Source organism: Ciona intestinalis, unplaced genomic scaffold, assembly GCF_000224145.3.
Source record: "Ciona intestinalis unplaced genomic scaffold, KH HT000068.2, whole genome shotgun sequence".
Classification (NCBI taxonomy): domain Eukaryota; kingdom Metazoa; phylum Chordata; class Ascidiacea; order Phlebobranchia; family Cionidae; genus Ciona; species Ciona intestinalis.
Window position 1 is genome coordinate 221,629 of NW_004190390.2, and position 18,201 is coordinate 239,829.

At 35.0% G+C, this 18,201-nt stretch overlaps 3 protein-coding genes and 3 long non-coding RNA genes across 6 annotated transcripts in view; 3 read left to right on the forward strand and 3 right to left on the reverse strand.

The window, feature by feature from the left end:
* LOC100185793 (monoglyceride lipase-like) overlaps window positions 1-2,972 on the forward strand; it is a 4,954-nt gene extending 1,982 nt beyond the window's left edge. The window contains exons 5-8 of the mRNA XM_009862942.3: window positions 136-246; window positions 543-632; window positions 1,032-1,247; window positions 1,800-2,972. Of these exons, the coding sequence (XP_009861244.1) occupies window positions 136-246; window positions 543-632; window positions 1,032-1,247; window positions 1,800-1,904 (522 nt within the window). The 3' untranslated portion in view covers window positions 1,905-2,972. The remainder of the gene's footprint in view (window positions 1-135; window positions 247-542; window positions 633-1,031; window positions 1,248-1,799) is intronic.
* On the reverse strand, window positions 2,967-4,344 carry LOC113474986. Its single transcript, XR_003396709.1, has 3 exons — window positions 4,125-4,344; window positions 3,606-3,749; window positions 2,967-3,258 (listed from the first exon to the last, which is right to left on the reverse strand). It is a non-coding gene; the product is annotated as an uncharacterized LOC113474986 (long non-coding RNA).
* Window positions 4,345-4,786: 442 nt separating this feature from the next.
* Window positions 4,787-6,502, reverse strand: mapkk1/2 (mitogen-activated protein kinase kinase). Its single transcript, NM_001078486.1, is given in 2 exon segments — window positions 4,787-5,261; window positions 5,562-6,502. Coding segments are annotated over 2 exon segments (1,134 nt in total). The 5' UTR covers window positions 6,480-6,502; the 3' UTR covers window positions 4,787-5,045.
* Window positions 6,503-7,624: 1,122 nt separating this feature from the next.
* LOC113474987 lies at window positions 7,625-8,862 on the reverse strand. Its single transcript, XR_003396710.1, has 3 exons — window positions 8,542-8,862; window positions 8,292-8,461; window positions 7,625-8,020 (listed from the first exon to the last, which is right to left on the reverse strand). It is a non-coding gene; the product is annotated as an uncharacterized LOC113474987 (long non-coding RNA).
* Window positions 8,170-9,380, forward strand: LOC113474988. Its single transcript, XR_003396711.1, has 2 exons — window positions 8,170-8,448; window positions 8,770-9,380. It is a non-coding gene; the product is annotated as an uncharacterized LOC113474988 (long non-coding RNA).
* Window positions 9,381-9,763: 383 nt separating this feature from the next.
* On the forward strand, window positions 9,764-15,053 carry LOC100182611 (TAF5-like RNA polymerase II p300/CBP-associated factor-associated factor 65 kDa subunit 5L). Its single transcript, XM_002120587.4, has 12 exons — window positions 9,764-9,991; window positions 10,222-10,378; window positions 10,479-10,654; window positions 10,995-11,228; window positions 11,347-11,564; window positions 11,986-12,047; window positions 12,270-12,536; window positions 12,722-12,803; window positions 13,460-13,679; window positions 14,065-14,172; window positions 14,580-14,703; window positions 14,863-15,053. Exons 1-12 carry the CDS (start codon window positions 9,872-9,874, stop codon window positions 14,979-14,981), a joined length of 1,887 nt encoding a protein of 628 aa, XP_002120623.1. The 5' UTR covers window positions 9,764-9,871; the 3' UTR covers window positions 14,982-15,053.
* Window positions 15,054-18,201: the final 3,148 nt, after the last annotated feature.

Consider the following 18,201-nt stretch of genomic DNA (forward strand, 5'->3'; position numbering starts at 1 on the left):
TTCACATATGCTGAATAATTGATATACCCCAACATAGTGAAAAATTGTCTGATCTTAAACAAGGCAGATGGAGGGTGCCAACTTTTTTTAAAATGAGCATGTTATGAACTTTATTAATATAACATTTTAATTCAGGGTGGTGCTCTTTCATTACTGGCAGCGCATCAGAACCCTGGGCTTTTTACTGATGTTGTTTTATCGGCACCGATGATAGCAAAGAGCCCAGAATTTTCTTCCTCTATTAAGGTATTTAACTTTTAAACTCCCAACAATTGTAGTAGCAATCAGGTATGACAATAATGACAATGAGTCTTAAACTATCCTATTTATAAGAAGTCAGAATTCTACCTTTACATTGCATTTCTATTTAGTTGATAAATGAAACTTTAATAGTTAATGTTTTTTAAACTCCCCCTTAGCTTATATGTAGCAAATCAAAAAACTTTACTAAAAATAATTTTGACTCATTGCATAAACTGTATTCTGATGTTGTAATATAAAATTATAAATAAAAACAAACCGTGCTAAAATATTACGTACAGAGATTTATGGCTGAAAAGGTTGCAGCAATTTTCCCTTATCTTGGGGTTGCACATCTGGATGCAAACGCAATATCTCGTGACCCCGAACAGGTATATATTCGAAAGTTTTTAATGATAAAAGTATATATTATATAGTAGGGTGGAGGAAGATGGGACACATTTCATTCTATTTTCTAGTTTCATTTGGTAGTAAACGAAGAACATTCAAAGAATTATAAAACCATATCTTCACGACTCAATAGACCACTGGTAATTGTTAAATCACGTTAAGGGTATTTAAATATTATAGGCTAAAGGTGTCTCGTCTTCCCCCACCCTACTATATGTAAGTTTAATAAAGTAATGAAAATTGTTAAACCCTTTTTTGGTTTACCTTATCATCATTTTTAATACTTCTATTCTATTTTTAAAACCTAGTTCATTCTAAATAAACTGTCGGGACATGCTAAGACTATAAACATGGTAAAAGTAACTCTCAATTAACTACAGGTTGCAAGGTATGTGAATGACAAACTTAACTACACTGGCAAAGTTCAAGTAAGAATGGCTTGTCAGTTGTACCAGATACAGCACGCAGCTATTCAATGTTTCCCCAATATAGACTTCACTTTCCTTGTAATACATGGTAGTGGGGATAGGTTATGCAATGTTGAGGGATCCAAGTTATTGCATGAGCAAGCTAAATCAACAAATAAAACCATAAAGGTAGGTTTACTGGACATAGAGTTTACTGTGGCAAATGGGCATTGGCAACAGTTTAGTATGGCTGCCTTTAGCCTAAAGATTTACCATTGTGGGCAGTGGTGCAGCCTGGGGGGTTAGGGTGTCGCAACCCCCGTTTTAAACCAAAAAAAAAAATTTTTAAAACAAAAAATATTTTTTTAACATTTATTTTTAACACGACATTGATTGTGGGCATATGCTTATTTGGGCAAGACACTTGGCAGCATTTGCTCCAGCCCAGTTGGCCCTTATGCATTGTTAAGTTATCAGCAATATATAAACATTAAATAAGTACAGTTTGATTTGTTAAAACTCGTACTTGCTTACAAGTTAACACTTGTGTAACTTTGTGGGTGATTGTTGTTTCTGTATGACTAACATAAAGTACATAAAGAACCACTAAGTTGGAGCAATTTCCACTGAGTATGTTGCCCAAGGACACACATACCCACAATGGTAGGAACGTTAAGCCACAAACTCTTATCTTTTCTAGAGGCGAGATCTATAAATATTTTAATTCCCCGTATTTTATAGATATTTGAGAATGGTTACCATGAGTTAATACATGATATTGATGGTTATGACCAACGGTTCCTAGATGACATAAAACAATGGCTTAATGAGAGAATTGCAACGTAAATCATCAAATTGGAAACCATATACACAATAAAAACTATATAGTTGGATGGAGATAGGGCACCTTTAGCACATGATATCCAAATATCCTGATCGTGTTTTTAACAATTAACAGCGGTCTATGATAGTCGTGAGAATATGGTTTTGTATTTCTTTTAATATTCTTTGTTTACTACCAAATGGGACGAGAAAATAGAATAAAAGGGTGTCCCATCTTTCCAATAAAGTCCCAATGAAAAAATGTCCCATTCTCTGCAGAAACAGATAACCGTGTCCTCACAACTCTAAAAGAGCGTTGTTAATTTCTAAAAACAGGGACCAGAAATATGGAATATTATGTGCTAACGATATCTACCTTACCCTACACTGCTATATGTTATGTAGCCTAATTTAACATTTACCTAAACTAAAACATTGTGTCTGTTTGTCTACCTCATAATATAATGTTCAAGTTCCAAATTATTGGGAGTGGAAAAATTCTTACCAAAAAAGTAGAGCTTAGAATAATGGTTGAAATAAAATAATATGCAGTTTAGTTTTAATATTAACTTTTATTGCCGTAATTCATAAGTACATTGCACTGCTGTATCTTCTTACCCTTACACTATATAAGCGCCAGTTTTTTTAATACACAAGTGTAGGACAAATTATGTTAGACAAGATACTATGTTTTTATTTAACCTCCTGTAACTTAAACATGTTATAAAATTGTATTATAATGTTAACTTACTAATTTATGTATTTAATATTTATATGTATTTTAATAGTAATAAAATGTGTTCAAAAACAAGATATTTGAATTATTATTATATAATGTCACTTGTTCGCCTTGTTAAAATTTGTATTTTCTTGTATGCTAAACTAAGCAATATTGTTAAGAACTTAGATTTTAATTCAATTGGCTTGTTGTCTGTCTGTCACGTATATGTCTTTTTCTTATTTTTTATTTTTTGATTAATTCCACCACCATAATCAAACAGACATTATAATAATAAGGGATTAACCTTTGGTTGATTTTTCACTGAGTAATTTCAACTTGTCATAATAGAAGTGATTTCAGCAACGTTTTAAGTAGGGTTTGTTTATTTCAATAGACACAAAAATGTACAGTTAACTCTAATAATAAATTGTATTCTGCAAACAATGTTAAAACATTCTGTTTAAATCAAATTCTCCAAACAGCAGCAAAAACAATATTAATTTAATATAACCCATAGACTTAAAAAAGCAACGAAGTTTTATTATTTATGGCACAAAGCAAAAATGTCACTCTGGACTAAAACACCAAATTTTTATTGCAAACCAAACATAATAAAATAGATTCACTTCTTTCCAGACTTTTTTATTCCACCTTGAGCTGTGAATAAAAGATTTAAATAAAAAATAAACCACAACTGGCAATAACATATTTCTCATTTGCTCTTTTCAATACCAATTTAATATTAAAGTTGGCAAACATAAATCTCGTTGAATAATGTGGCGAATGCGGTACATTTTGGCAAAGTCAAACAGCAGAGTTAAAGCTGTTTTATGCCTTAAACAGGTGCCTGAAAAAGTTTAGGTGTCCATGTTACTTCCTAACGTTTCTCCCAAAAATTGACAACACGTCAGAAATATACTATGTTTTAGTTGTTTTTCATACGAAATAAGCCGTTTACAGATTATATACATTATGTGTGATAGCAGAAGTAAGACAACACTCACTTAAAGGTCCTTTCTTTCCAGCCTTTGCTTTCATCTCGGCTAACTTCTTTGCTTCTTCCTTTTGTTTTGCTTTAAACGCTCGGTCTTCATCATCCATTTCATTCTCAGCTTTTTTTGGCTGTTTAAGAGGTTTCTTCTTTCCACCTTAATAAGTAAAAAATACATTACAACGCTTGATTAACTTTTAAATAGTGGGGCAACAACAGTCATTATATTATGGGTTTTATGTTTTAAAGACCCAGTTCACAGTTATACACAAGTTAACCCATATGCAACTTTTGTGGTTGATTTTTTAACCATGGCTGGCAATTTAGACAACCCATAAGTTACTACTAGTTAAAGTAACTGCCATTAAATTTCTTCTAGAACAATTACACAATGGTATAGCAGGACTTGCCGCGTCAAGCTTTAAATTGGTATATCCTCTGGTCCATTGACGAGCACTCTATATCCTCTGTGCCACGGGGGTAGTTTCAAGTTACCTAAGTTATTATATTTAAAACCCAAATTTAATCCTACCTTGTCTTCCAGACATTGTTTATTTTGATGCAGTTATTGAGTTGTTCCGAATGGCAAAAAAACAATCCTTTCTTTGCGAAGGCAGTTTTACCTTTCCGCTTAACTTTAATTCCTCTTAATCAGCCTTAATCTAATTGACCTGTATGCACAATCAATCTTACATTAATTAAGTGACGAATTACGTCTAATTCATTATAAATATCGTGCGTAAACACGAAGTAATTAAAACTAAAACCTCCTACTTAATATTTACGCATGCGTCTCTTTAGAGAAGGTGTAGCTTCAAGCTGAGACAATTGTCACCTATGACGCAGTTTACGATCCTATTTGGAGATATGTTTACTAAAAACATCAAATTCTGTAAATATTTTTATTAATTATCGGAAATATTAGATTATTATATATACGGGTAATTTTTATCAACCACTTAAAATTTAGAAAAATTACTTACATAGGCATATGCAGTATTCACTATATTTCTACAAAATGTTTTTAATAAAAACCATAAATTTTGTTAGGTATTTCCATTTTTTGTAACTTTTTAAACATATAATGAAAGCATGATAGTCTGCATTGTTGTTGTGTATTATCATTAAGCCATTATTATTTCTGTATAAAATCTCTTTACACTTTGACGGCATTGAACAGAATATGAAAATTAAGTGCAAACATTTTGTAATTCTGCAACTCATGATTGCGGATACCATTCTTGTATAATGTGCACAACACAATAAACTCTGACGATAGAAAAAGTTTATGACTACAGCAAAACAAAAAACGTATGCTATGATTAGTAATATCTGTTTAATTGCAATCATAATCACTCTACACTAATTGGGGAATTTTTGAAAAATTGACGGAAAAGTACACGCTATTTACAGACAGATATGGTAGCAAGCGCAATCGGAAAAACCCATCATATTAATCAGGTACAGTGTCTGGACTCGGGGCTTTCAAACCCATAGTACTGCAAACCCACTTAGCAAACTCATACTGGGTTAAGCTAACATTTTTAATAAATGGAGCTTTCATTAGTTCTCCGAGATCTGATCGCTCTTTCGGTTCTTTCTTCAAGCAACTCGCCACGAAATCACAAAAATCTTTCTCGAAAATTCCTTGTGGGAGTTTCGGTGCTGGCTAAGACAGAGAATAAAAAATTTTACTTCAATTTTCTTATATGGGCTTATATGTTATAATGGTTAAAAGAAATAGCAATTAGGTCTTTTAATATAATATACATTAAGAAAATGATTTTATATATATACTTTTATTGATTGTTTATTATGCATTGTTTATTATATTGATTATACAGTATGTATGAATTTTGGTGCTTGCTTACATAAACAATGAAAATTTAGTAAAAAAAACTTAGTAAGATACTTTTAACTAACACGAATTGCAATTAATTTGTATGTATAGTGTAAAATAAATGCCTACCTCATTCACAATGTAATCAAGCAGCTCAAAGATTGCCATTGGTCGTGCAACATCATGTGGGTTTGGTGCTTTACCACTTCCCCCTGACACTTCAGTGTTGAATATGGCTGCTATTTGGCTGGCTGTGGGTGGCGGGATAGGGAATCTACCAATTGCCATTTCAATAAGTGAGAGACCAAGAGACCAGATATCTGAAAGGATTGTATACTTGGATCCTTGCAAGCGTTCTGGGGCCATGTATGATCTTGTCCCTACAAACGAGTTGGCCATTGAGTCGATCAGTTGCCCGCTCACGCCAAAATCACATAACTTAATCTCTCCTCGGGAATTAACGAGAATATTTGATGGTTTTACATCGCGATGAATGATGCTACGTTCTTCTCTTAAGTACTTGAGGCCAAGGATAACAGCTTTGCTCACTTTTCCCAAGTAAATCTCAGGAATTTTTCGCGCCTTCTTCAGCACTAAATCAAGCGACCCAGCGTCCATGCTTTCCATACAAATACTGATTTCCCCATCACTGTAAAAAGTCCCATAATACCCAACAATGTACGGGCTTCTACAATCATGCAAAACCTGCAATTCTCGTGTGATTTGGTTCAAGATGGCTTGCTTCACTTCCAAATGAATAAGTTTCCGCGCCATGACAAAGCCAGTTGCGTTGTGCACCACAAGATGAACAACACCCCCATTTCCGGCACCCAGTTCTCCTTTCTTTGTGAAGTCAGAGTTCTGAGCATTTTCCATGACTCCCACTTTTTGCTTCTGCTTAATGAACTGGTCCAATCTTTTCCTTTGAGTTTCGTCAATGTTTAGTTCGTCCATCTTCTTGCCAAGGTCAGAGACCTGCTGATTGGGGATAGGCGAACTCCCCTCAAGTGTTAGGTTCAACGGGTTTAACTTACGTTTAGGAGGCATTTTTACTTTTTTGTAAATATTCTCCTAATCCTAAACAATAGATAAAAATATTGTGAAAAAATCAAATGTTCAATGTGATCAGTTATGAATAAATGGATTTATCTTATTTAGCTTGTCATGGTGGGGCAACGACAGTCGATAACTGGGGTGTTCTGTTTTATAAACCTCATGCCCGCTTATGAGTTATATAATAATTACAGAATAATATAAAATAGGTATTGAAATTTAACTGTTAAAAATATGTTCATGGTAAAAGGTCTAGTTAACCGTATTATTGGGCTTAGGTCAAAGCAGTCGTTAGAAACACCGACTATTTTGGCTTTGACAAAGACCATCGCTGACGATACCCGTATAACATTAGGCGATTAGACGTAACGTAATAAAAGAAAATTATAAATTCTCTATAAAACTTCAGTCCATACTTTTTACTTTGCTATTTCCTTCTAATTGAAAGGGGAGCGACAAAGTATGTACTTTATTTGGGTGCCCGCAAATTTACCTGGGTGATCCGAGTATATAGTACAGAACGGCAGTTTTTAGCGACCATTTTCGATACTTTCAAGTACATGAGCCTCCATCATGCAAAATTGTACACTCTACTAGGATTCTATTTATAAACTGAACTAATATTCATCAATAACGCGTTGTAGAATTTCGTAGCGCACCAACTTTCAATGTGATGTTGCGTAAACTTAAAACATTATTTCCTAAAACAAGACAGTACAGCTATAAATAAAAGGCACGAAAGTTATGATGTGATTTAAAACGTTAATGCGTGGATACAGGTTATAAAGCAAATAGACCATTTGTTGCTATAAAAAACAAAATAGCTTTGCTATTATGCATTTTTCTAAGTTTGTAAATTAACGTGTTCAGTATTTGGTTTAAGCGGTGCCAGTGACACCACTTTCTCAGATTTCAATATTTCACAGGCAGTGTAAGCGATGTTTCAATGGTCCGCTGAATCGGTGGTCGGACTGGATGGGGTCTGGAAAATGGTCAGGGTTCCAACTTCCATCTTAGGGAAGAGATATACAGTAGGTTATGTTAAATAGGACATTTGAGATAATGCAAAAAAGTAAACTACAGTAATGGGAAAGTGTTCGAACAATAGGTTTGAATAGTAATTTGGAGAACTGTTTACTTGGAAACAGAAACGATTGAACCGGCAGGCGTGCAGCGCTTAATGTAAAACTCTTTGTTACAAATCATTAGCATTATTACAAAGTTAGAACACTGTGTTATAAGCGCTAGACCAGCTGATGGCGTTTCTCATTTTATTCAACCCTGTCTACATCCTCGAGCATATTTCTCCCACTCTTGAGGAGAAACTCGCTCCTCCTTGAGCCTCCGTCCAATCGTAGCTCGTCATATTCTCTCACTCGCACAGACCTTGCAATCCAGTCAGATTGCGCTTCAAGAATACGCGATTTCGGCAACTTTTCGTAATTTGTTTATCAAAATGCGAGACTTCTCTATCGTTCTTTCATCTGCAGCATCAGGGAACCAAATGATCATATTCTGATAAACCATTCCGTTACCTGTAAGGAATTGTATAATTTATTATAGTAGGGTGGGGGAAGATGGAACACCTTTCATTCTATTTTCTCGTCCCATTTGGTTCTAAAAAGAACATTCAAAGAATTATAAAACCATATCCTCAAGACTCCCATAGACCGTTGTTAATTGTTTAAAACACGATCAGGATATTTAGACATTATGTGCTAAAGGTGTCCCATCTCCCCCCACCCTACTATGTACAATAAATCAGATTGTTATCATTCGTGACATGCCATAGTTTTACATTCGTACCTATATACGAGGACCAATCCACAGTTATCGGCATCCAATCCCACCCTGTAGCTTGATCAACTCGTTTTAGTTCAACTATAAAGCTTCCTCTCTTAATTTCCTTGCCTTTGATTTAGCATTCTTGGAAAACGAAGATACTTCATAACTGCCCCCGTTGGTAAGCGGTCGATCTGTTGATAAATTTGTTTAATGAATATTAATTTACAACTAAAACCAACTAAAATGTAACAACTAAAACGTAACAACTTACATGAATCAACTACGCTCATAACTTCTGCAAGCAACATAAACCAAATGCACCTCATAATGGCCAATGGTAATCGAAATAATCTCTTAAGTTCTCTGCGACATGTAAAAGTATATTTATTTGTAACAGCTCGATTTTACGAAACTTGTTTTTATCACGCACTAATGATACAGTTTTAAATCTGAAAATTCATTTTGAAATTCCTAATTTTATATATTGCTTTGGTTTCAGTAGAAGGATTATTTTGCTGATGTCACGATCATTCGGTCGGATGTTTTCCACTATGCACGTCATGCTTCCATTTAATTAAATGGAAGGTACTCATATAAACCAGAGGTAACGCGCTGCTGACGTTCGATGTAATGCCTATATGCGGGACTTACAAAAACACATTGCACAGTACAAGAAATATCAGTCTACATTTTTTTTCTTTTCGCATATAATGCTTCATACTTTATACACAATGCGTGTGCCACTTGAACAGTTATAGTTATTACACAATCTTCGATCGTTTTTAACTTTATTAAGTTTGCATCAGTATAATTAAGTTACTTACGAACTAGCTTTTTTTAATTCGCATATTTATGGTTAAACTATTGCTCTGCAAATACGTTGAAGCCAAACCGATTAACACACATCAGTAACTACTTTTGATACAAATAAACCTCTGCTACTGCGCCAACATCAGTATCCAACCAACTGACATAACTGAACAATACTCAAGCATTTAACGAGATAAGAATGATCCTATATAATTCTGCATTGCGGCTCTTTTTTGTAATTTTCCATTGCACCAGCCATGCTTCCTTTTATTAAATTGGAAATTAAACCTGACGTAATTGATTGTTGTCTGTGTTTGCAAATCGCTCTCATCTCGGTGCGTTTGAACAAAGGAAGGAATGACGTTGATGAGTATACTCGAGTGAGGCAAGGACAGTCGTTATAACCCGGGTGCTCTGTTACATAAACCTCGTGCCTACGAGTAACCACGTTTGTAACTTTGTATGTGTGAGGTGTATAAAACAGAACACCCCTGATAAATAAAATGAAATTAGAACTCTTCTGTAGTGCTAACGTAGATTGAACAACAAAATAAATAAACAGGAAAACGTAAAGATAAAATCGCCAAGAGATTTCTATAACAAAATCCTGAGATATAAATTCACGAGTTCGTCACGATTGAATGCATTCACATTTTATTATAGGCGCAAGCAAAACGTAAGCTGTAACAAAAACGGAATTCTTCTAATAAACTTATGATAAAGTATTTCAATTTCCAGTGCCAAATAAAAGCTCACATGTATTTCTGAATAACATTAGTATCTAGTTGACAATGAAACGGTCACGTAGTGAGCATATCCAAACTGCTGTACTAAATTATTTGAAAAAACGAAACTATACCGATTCGGAAGCAACTTTTAAGCAGAATTTCAAGTTGGAAGAAACGTTATTGGTAAGTTAAAGTCTAGATAATTAATTAAGGTATCAGTACTTATTACAGTTGATTAAACCTAAAGTATTCAAAACGTTTTTTAAATCGATAAGCAGTGAAATTCTTTTAAAGTAATTAAAAGGAAAAAATATTATTTATCCAAAAACGTTCAATGTTATGTAATATATATATATAGGCGGAATAGGCCTATATATAGTGAAGTTTAAAATACAAAAAATAAATATTTTTAGGAAATGACATCTCGTGTTTTAAGAAATAATAAAATATCGAAGTCAGACAGCGTCTCATTTTCGATTGGCTCACTCGATGATTATTTTCATTCTTTCCTTGAATTAAAGACGTTTGTCGAAAAATGTGTCGCTCAAAGAAAACATTCTAAATTAAAAGGTAAATATGAATGAATGAATGTAACAACTGTTACATTAATGTTTCTTCAATTAATTTCCTATATTTTGTTACATCCTTTAGCCCAGTGTTTTGTTTTCAGGCATTTTATTTCCCGTCTTCATTCATTCGTTTCTCGACCTATTATTGGCCGATCGTTCAACCGAATCCACCTCATATTTACGAAGGTTTGGTTCAGTTTTCGACCAATCACATCGCTTGCTGATTAAGCAGATTGAAAATCTGGGGATTCCCCAAGACCAAGCTAATTTAGACATGGTTGGTCCTTAGTGTATATGTTTAGTAATGTTGTTGTAAGAACTTGTTTTTCGGTAAGCAGTGCAAGAATGTGTTTTTATATATCTTATGCTGATGCTGTTGTGGTTAGAGTAATTGCCTTTTGAGCAGAGAATACAGATTCGAGACTTGATGCTGCCACCATTGTGGCTTATATTCATACTATGTGCGTTTGGGTTAGACAGTTAACGAACATTGCTGCATACAATATATAAAAGGTATGAAACAGAACCTACTAAATATATAACAACAAAATAGTTTTTTATTTAAGATTTTTCTTTTTTTCAATCAGCTTATAAATTTTTAAATATTTTTGTTTCAGATTGAAGAACTACGAAATTGCAACGGCAAAATTGTTCTAACGGATGACGATCAACTTGCTTTAAAAATATTTCTTCAGACCCAGGAAAATTTATCACTTATGAAAATTATCAATGATCGTATACAGATCGTGCTACCAGAGACAGATGATCAACTGAATTTATCTAATGGTGATTTTACTTCTACCAACACTTCACCTCAAAAAGTTCTTTCTGCTAGTAAAACTCCAACTAAGGTATGTACGGTACACGAGGTGTACGAACACCCGTGTTGTAACGACTGTCGCTTTCCAGCCAAGCAAGGATAAAGCAAGTTTCATTCATTCTTGCATACATAAAAACATTTTTTTCCAGGCCAAAGTAGAAGCCATGGAAACTGCCATCACAAATCAACAACCAATCATAATCAGCCCTCCTTCTGTTGCCACGACAACTAACACTACGCCTTCTAAACACTCCACAGCTCCACCAGTGGCATCTTTAGTCAGTGACATCACAATAGCAGATGCTCGTAAAATAATCGATGACGTAAGAAAATCTCCACCTGCTCTGACAGACCTTACACTTATAAAGTAAGATTATGTTTTATGTCGTGAGCATTGGAGCCTATCGTTTGGAACACCTTTTGGGTGCCCTCTATTGGGTAAGATCCTACAGTGAGAAATGTTAATGATCTTTGGGTTTATGTATAGTTGGTCTTTTATTCTGTTATGTGGGAGCATGTGTCCTTGGGCAAGACAACAACTGCTCCAACCCAGTGGTCGCTTCTGGGGTTTCTCAATAGTCAGCCATATTTTAAAAAGTCAAAAAATAACACGCAAAGTTACATAGGTTGTCCTTTAGCACAGCACTTAAGGGGCGTGGGGTCTATTTATGCGGGTGAAGTCATGTGACAAGGCAGACCAGGGTACCCACTATTACAGCCAGGTTGGGCCTATTTACCCCACTAGTTTCCCTTGTGAAATAATGTAACATATCTTTATTTTTTTACAGATTTAAAGGAGAAGGTTTAATACATGCCACACCATCTCAGGACCACAGTTATATTGCAACAGGTTTCATGCTTAACATCTGATTAAAATAATGCTTTAAAATATTTTTACATTTTTTGGCATCATTAGACCATATCCTTACAACTAAAAGAGTGCTGTTAATTGTTAAAATCAAAATTAGGAAATATGAGATGTATATACAAACAGTAATCTTAGCCCATGTTACTATACTATGTAAAGGTATCCTCTTACCCCACAGTATTATATTAAGTATATTTCTAACAGGGTTTGACAACTCCACTGTGAAACTATGGCGTCAAGGAAATCGTATACCAGACTGTAACCTTCCCACCCCTGATATATCATGCGTGCATCTTGGTAGTGATGCACTTGAAGATGTATACGACAGATTATCTATGAAAACCCAGCAAGATGTTACAAGTTTAAATGAGGATGGTGTAGTGTCACTGCATGGGCATAGTGGGCCTGTGTACGATTCTTGTTTCACAAGTGATAATAAGTTTTTAATAACTTGTGCTGAGGATTCTACAGGTAAGCATGCCACAACAAGTGTTTGGTAAGATATGTTTGATGCTTAATACTGATAGGTATTTGTTTCTTTAGGCAAAACACTTGCGGACATTGTTCCAACCAAGTGGTCACTAACTTTGTTTTAAACAATTTTTACAAAACATTCATTAAACCATAACGTTTGAAAATTCCAATTCTTATTACAGTGAGATTATGGGACATGCAGGATTTAAAGAACAAAGTTATTTACGATGCTCATAACAGACCAGTATGGTGTGTGGATATCAGGTATGAGTATGATGGTAACTTATATGATAAATATCAATACATTGAATATTGTGTCTCAACATAGAACCTAACCCATATATAATAGTACAGTAAAACTTTCTAATAACAATAAAATGGTTTATAGGCCAAATATAACTCACTGGCAGTAACTTGCCCCTGATCTATAACTGACACTTTTTATTTTGAACAAAATCTGGAGTGACATTGTTAAAATACAGTTACATTACACTAATAGTTGTCAAACATATAGAACCTTATTGATTAATGTGGTGAATGCAATATACCTTGACTGTGTTGTATAAACACTCAACAGCAAGAGAAAAGTAACAACGTCTGTTTTAGGTTTAAAATTTGGTTCTAAAACATATGATTTTGGTTTAATTGGGTTAACATGACACCCCAGCCACCCCTAACATTATGCCTATTCTGTAATGTGTACAGTTCAAATATAAGAAACTTTTTTGTCACTTGATTGTTTTTCGGAAGTTATTTTTTTGTCCCATTTTTTTTACCTAGATATTTTTGTGAATCGAGTTATTTTTTTTAAAGATTCGCTTATAAACCAAAGTAGATATGGCCCTGACAAAAATCCAACTAAAATTATGTAGCTGTCATATATTTCCGCCATAACCCAACACATTACAATCTTACGACAGTGCTTACGATTTATACTTCGCTACGGGATCTGCGGACCATACAGCTCGACTGTGGACGACAGAGCGTACATACCCCTTACGAACTTACGCTGGCCATCAGGACAGCGTTGGAGCCATTGCTTTCCATGGTAACTGTAGTTACTTAGCTACAGCGGATAGAGTTGTGAGGGTATGGGATGTAAATAGTGGGAAGCCCGTTCGTGTAATGACTGGGCATTGGGTAAGTTCTGTTCTTGGAATTTTACACATAACATAATTTTGTTTATTCTTTTGAATACAGTAACAAAGATCAAATAATTTAATACAACAACTTCATGAGCATTGCTCCAACCCAGTGGTCATTAAATGAGTTGTAGCACCCTGGGTGTTGTCAGGGTATTGAACCAACTCAGGCCTAAATCTGGGATCATGTGACATGCTACGCTGTAGGACCTAACTCACAGAATAAAATAAAATCTGAATATTTTTAGTTGAATAATAAAACAGCTGGACAACATTATTCTTAATAGGCCAAAAATCTTAGGTTCCATGGCAAGCCATGCTGCAGGACCTAACCCATAGAATAGAATCATTTATGGCTTTTATGATTAAGATGTTTATCACAGGCCCCAGTTATGTGTGTGGCCTTCTCAAGTAATGGACGAATGTTAGCAAGCGCTGGTGAAGATTACAGGATCAGGTTATGGGATGTTTCCTCTGGTAACTTAGTCAAGGTGAGAAGGATTGTTGAAGGAATTGTCGGAAATCATCTTCTTTAATGAAGTTGCAACTTATGTTATGATATTAGGTTAGGTTCCCAATCATTCACATTCCTTTGTGATTGTGTCACCATGCGGTAATGAGTGTTTCATTGCCTTGACTAAGGTTTTTCGTTTAACATTATTACATTTCACCATGCGACGTTAAGATTATATTTTGTGCCTAAATTTGTTTTCCCATTAATAAACGACAGAAGGTCACAACAATGCAATGCACATGCTTGCTTGTTGTAAAACTTATACAACTGAAAATATTACTATCTTACTCTTACATGTACAATGAAAAAAATTAAGGCAGTCAATTATATAGGAATTTTATATATTTTATTTCTAGTATTTTATTTATGCTGTTTTTAACACAGGAAATGCGTGCACACACAGACACAATATATTCTCTTGCTTTCAACTATGATGGCTCTCTACTGGCATCGTGTGGTGCTGATTGTTCAGTATATTGTTGGAACACCGCTACTATATCTACTACAGGTACCAGTTCTTCTATAAATGCAATCACCCGCAAAGTTACATACGTGGTAACTCGTAAGCGGGCACGAGGTGTATGAAACAGAACACTCGTCTTATAACGATTGACGACGTTGCCCCGTCACATGATGATGAATAAGTTAAATTCATTCATTATTTCAGGTGATCAAAAGAACCAGCATTTAGTTGCACAGTGGAGTCTCCCAAATTCAACACAAAGTTTAATAAACGTCGATTTTAAATCGACCAATAAGTTATTTTGTTACGCTTCTGCTACGTGAATTGATTAAATTTTTCTATTTTCATTTTGGATTGATCAGTTAAAGGTATAAATTACATGAAACAAATTTGTATAAAATGATTATACAGTAGGCCTCTGTGTTTCATGACGGTCCAGGTTTCATTCTTCGTCCTATTTGGGAGTAAACAAAGAATATTTACAGAATTATATTTCCGTATCCTCACGATCGAACGCCCGTGTTAAAAGGACTGTCGTTTCCCCACCCCGTGAGGATAAGTAAGTTACAATAATTCATTCATTTAACAAACTAGAGATAGATTACCAATAATCAGTTGGAAGCGTGGGTTAAACTTATATAATAATGAACTGCGTCATTTAATTACTAATATATAGTAGGGCGGGTGAGGTTGGGACACATTTAGCTCGTAATATCTAAATATCCTGATCGTGTTTTAAACAATAACCAACGGTATATGCGAGTCGTGAGGATACGGTTTTATATTTCTTTAAATGATCTTCGTTTACTACCAAATGGGACGAGAAAATAGAATGAAATGTGTCCCATCTTCCCCTCCTTACTTTACTTACTATAAAGTATAATGACAGGGAATTTTATGCAACAACAAATACGTAGCAGCTTCCTTTTAGCGATTCAGCTTGAACAATAGTGAAGTATAAACTGCAATGACGTGTTTACTATGATGGTATTTCCATAGCCACAGTAAACAATGCATGTTACGTAGTGTAAGATTTCACAGGCGTTTATGGCTATATAAAGTTTGGTATGTGCGATTTCGCTTGAAATACCGGTTTCTATTTAGTGAAAAATACTTTCTGCTGTCGCGTTATTTGAATATCAATCACCTGGTAAGCGTTATAGCGGATGTTGTGTCATAATGGACCAATCATTTCCGTTTGTGATGTCATAAGTGCCTGTCAAGTAAACAAGCCGAGCTAATTGTTATATAGCCACAGTAATAGCGATACACAATTTATTTAGTATGTGTTAAATCAGCAGAAATCGGACTACATTTTTAGGACATTTTTTTAAATTTGTTCGTGTTAAAATTGAAATGCTTCGTCAAGACAGCTGTTAGCGCTCAGTGCACGAGTTTGCGCAAGAGGAAATTATAATTTATGTTGTATGTGTACAGTGTCAACTTACAGTTTTAGTCGGAAAATTTGTACTAAGATAATGTTAAGAAAAATAAGTTTGCTATTTTTGATCTTTTGTTTACGCGGCAGAACATGTTTATCGGTAAGTACAAAAACTTAAATAAATATTGAAAGTATATGCACCTACATGCATCAATACATTTTTAAGTGGGCCATGGTACCTATGGTATATCAGACTATCTGTGTATATAGTGGGGTAAGATGGAAACCGTTAGCGTATAACGTCCCATATTCCCCGATCGCGTTTCCAACAATTTTAACAAACCTCCTGGCAAATATTTTTTGGTTTACGGAATAATACCAGAGAATGAAAACATGAACCATCTTACCCCACTCTACCATATAAGTCTTATACATTAGAATCTATTTTTTCCAAGTGTTACCATTTCAACTGTGTAACGTTATTAAATATTTTTGCGAATGTAGACCTATTTTAATACAGTAGTTCAACGTTAAAACTTCGTATACAGTCATCAACTATAAATATTTTTTAGGAAAACGCAACCGAAGTGACCGATGAGGTAAGATATGCCATCACGTGATTAAAATTTGTCGCAATATGAATGTGTATACTTATTTATCCTCGCGTGGCGGGGCAACGACAATTGGAATAAAGCAGTGTTCTGTTTCATACACCTCGTGACAGCTTACGAGTTACTACGTATGTAACTTATTTATTCTCACATGGCGGGGCAACAACAGTCGGCATAACACGGGTGTTCGGTTTAATACACCCCATGCCCGCTTACAAGTTACCACATACGACGTTGTGGTAATAATGCCGATTGGAATTGTTTTTTTTATGTATGGGTGACAACAGCGTCTCGCCTTAAACCCCTACCCCACCCTATATAGTAGGGTGGGAGAAGACGGGACACCTTTTTATTCTATTTTCTTGTCCCATTTGCTATTAAACGAACAACACTCAAAGAATTATAAAACCGTATCCTCACGACTCCCATAGACCGTTGTTATTTGTTTAAAACACGATCAGGATATATAGATAATTTTTACTAAAGGTTGCCCGTCTTTCCCCACAGTACTGTATATATAATTAAGAAAAAATTCCTAATCTACCTCATATAGGAGCTTGATAACGTCATGAGCTACCTTAAATCGTTCACCTCCATAACTGTACCTGAGCCTGTAGTCGGTAGCAGCTCAAGTGGGGGCGACGGGCCAGGGATCGGCGAAAGGATGTCGAAAAAAGAATTCGCTGAATCTCCCGTTTTTATGGAGAATGTAATAATAGTCCAGGCTTCAGCCGGCATTCCTCAAACAGGTATATGATGCAGTTTTGTTTTAAACACTTTTTTACAATTACGCAAAGAATTAACGTTTTTTTTTGTATCCTAATGATTCTATAGTCGATTTTATTTTAACTTTCCCGTCTCTTGGGTTATTGTAGCGAAGATCGGAGTAAGATACAAATTCGTAAAAAGATGGGAAGGAAATCGATATAGCGACAGTCGGTATACCAAACTTATGAATAAGTAAATATTCTTTGTTAACTACCAAATAAAACGCGAAAAAAGAATAAAAACTTCACCCATCTTACCCCACTCTACTATAAAAAAAAAAACCTTCCTCAAAATAATTTCTAGGCAAGGTTGACCGTAACTTAATACAAACTATGGGAAAATCGAGATGCGGGATGAGCGACCCTCCTCCTCCGGGAAGTGGAGTCGCTTTTTATACAGAGCAGAGCACCTGGAGAACGAAACGGAACCCAAGGACCCAAAAATACGAGCTCAATTATTCGTAAGTTATTTTCCAAGTTTTACATACCTCGAAACTGGTAACACAGTTTAAAGTAGACCATATTTCTATTCGTGTTTTACCAAATAACGATTGAAACGCATTTACATAACATATCGTGTCTCTTTATTACCGCATCATATATATTTCTTATCGGGAATTGTTTCTTAGATTCTTCCCAAACACATATCCAAGCGACGGTAGCATCAGTCGCACTGATATAGAGAAGGGTATAACAGCAGCCATGTGTTTGTGGGAAATGAATTCAAATGTTCGTTTCACTGGCAACCTTGGGCCAGGTGTTTCCTCTGCCGATGTCACGATAT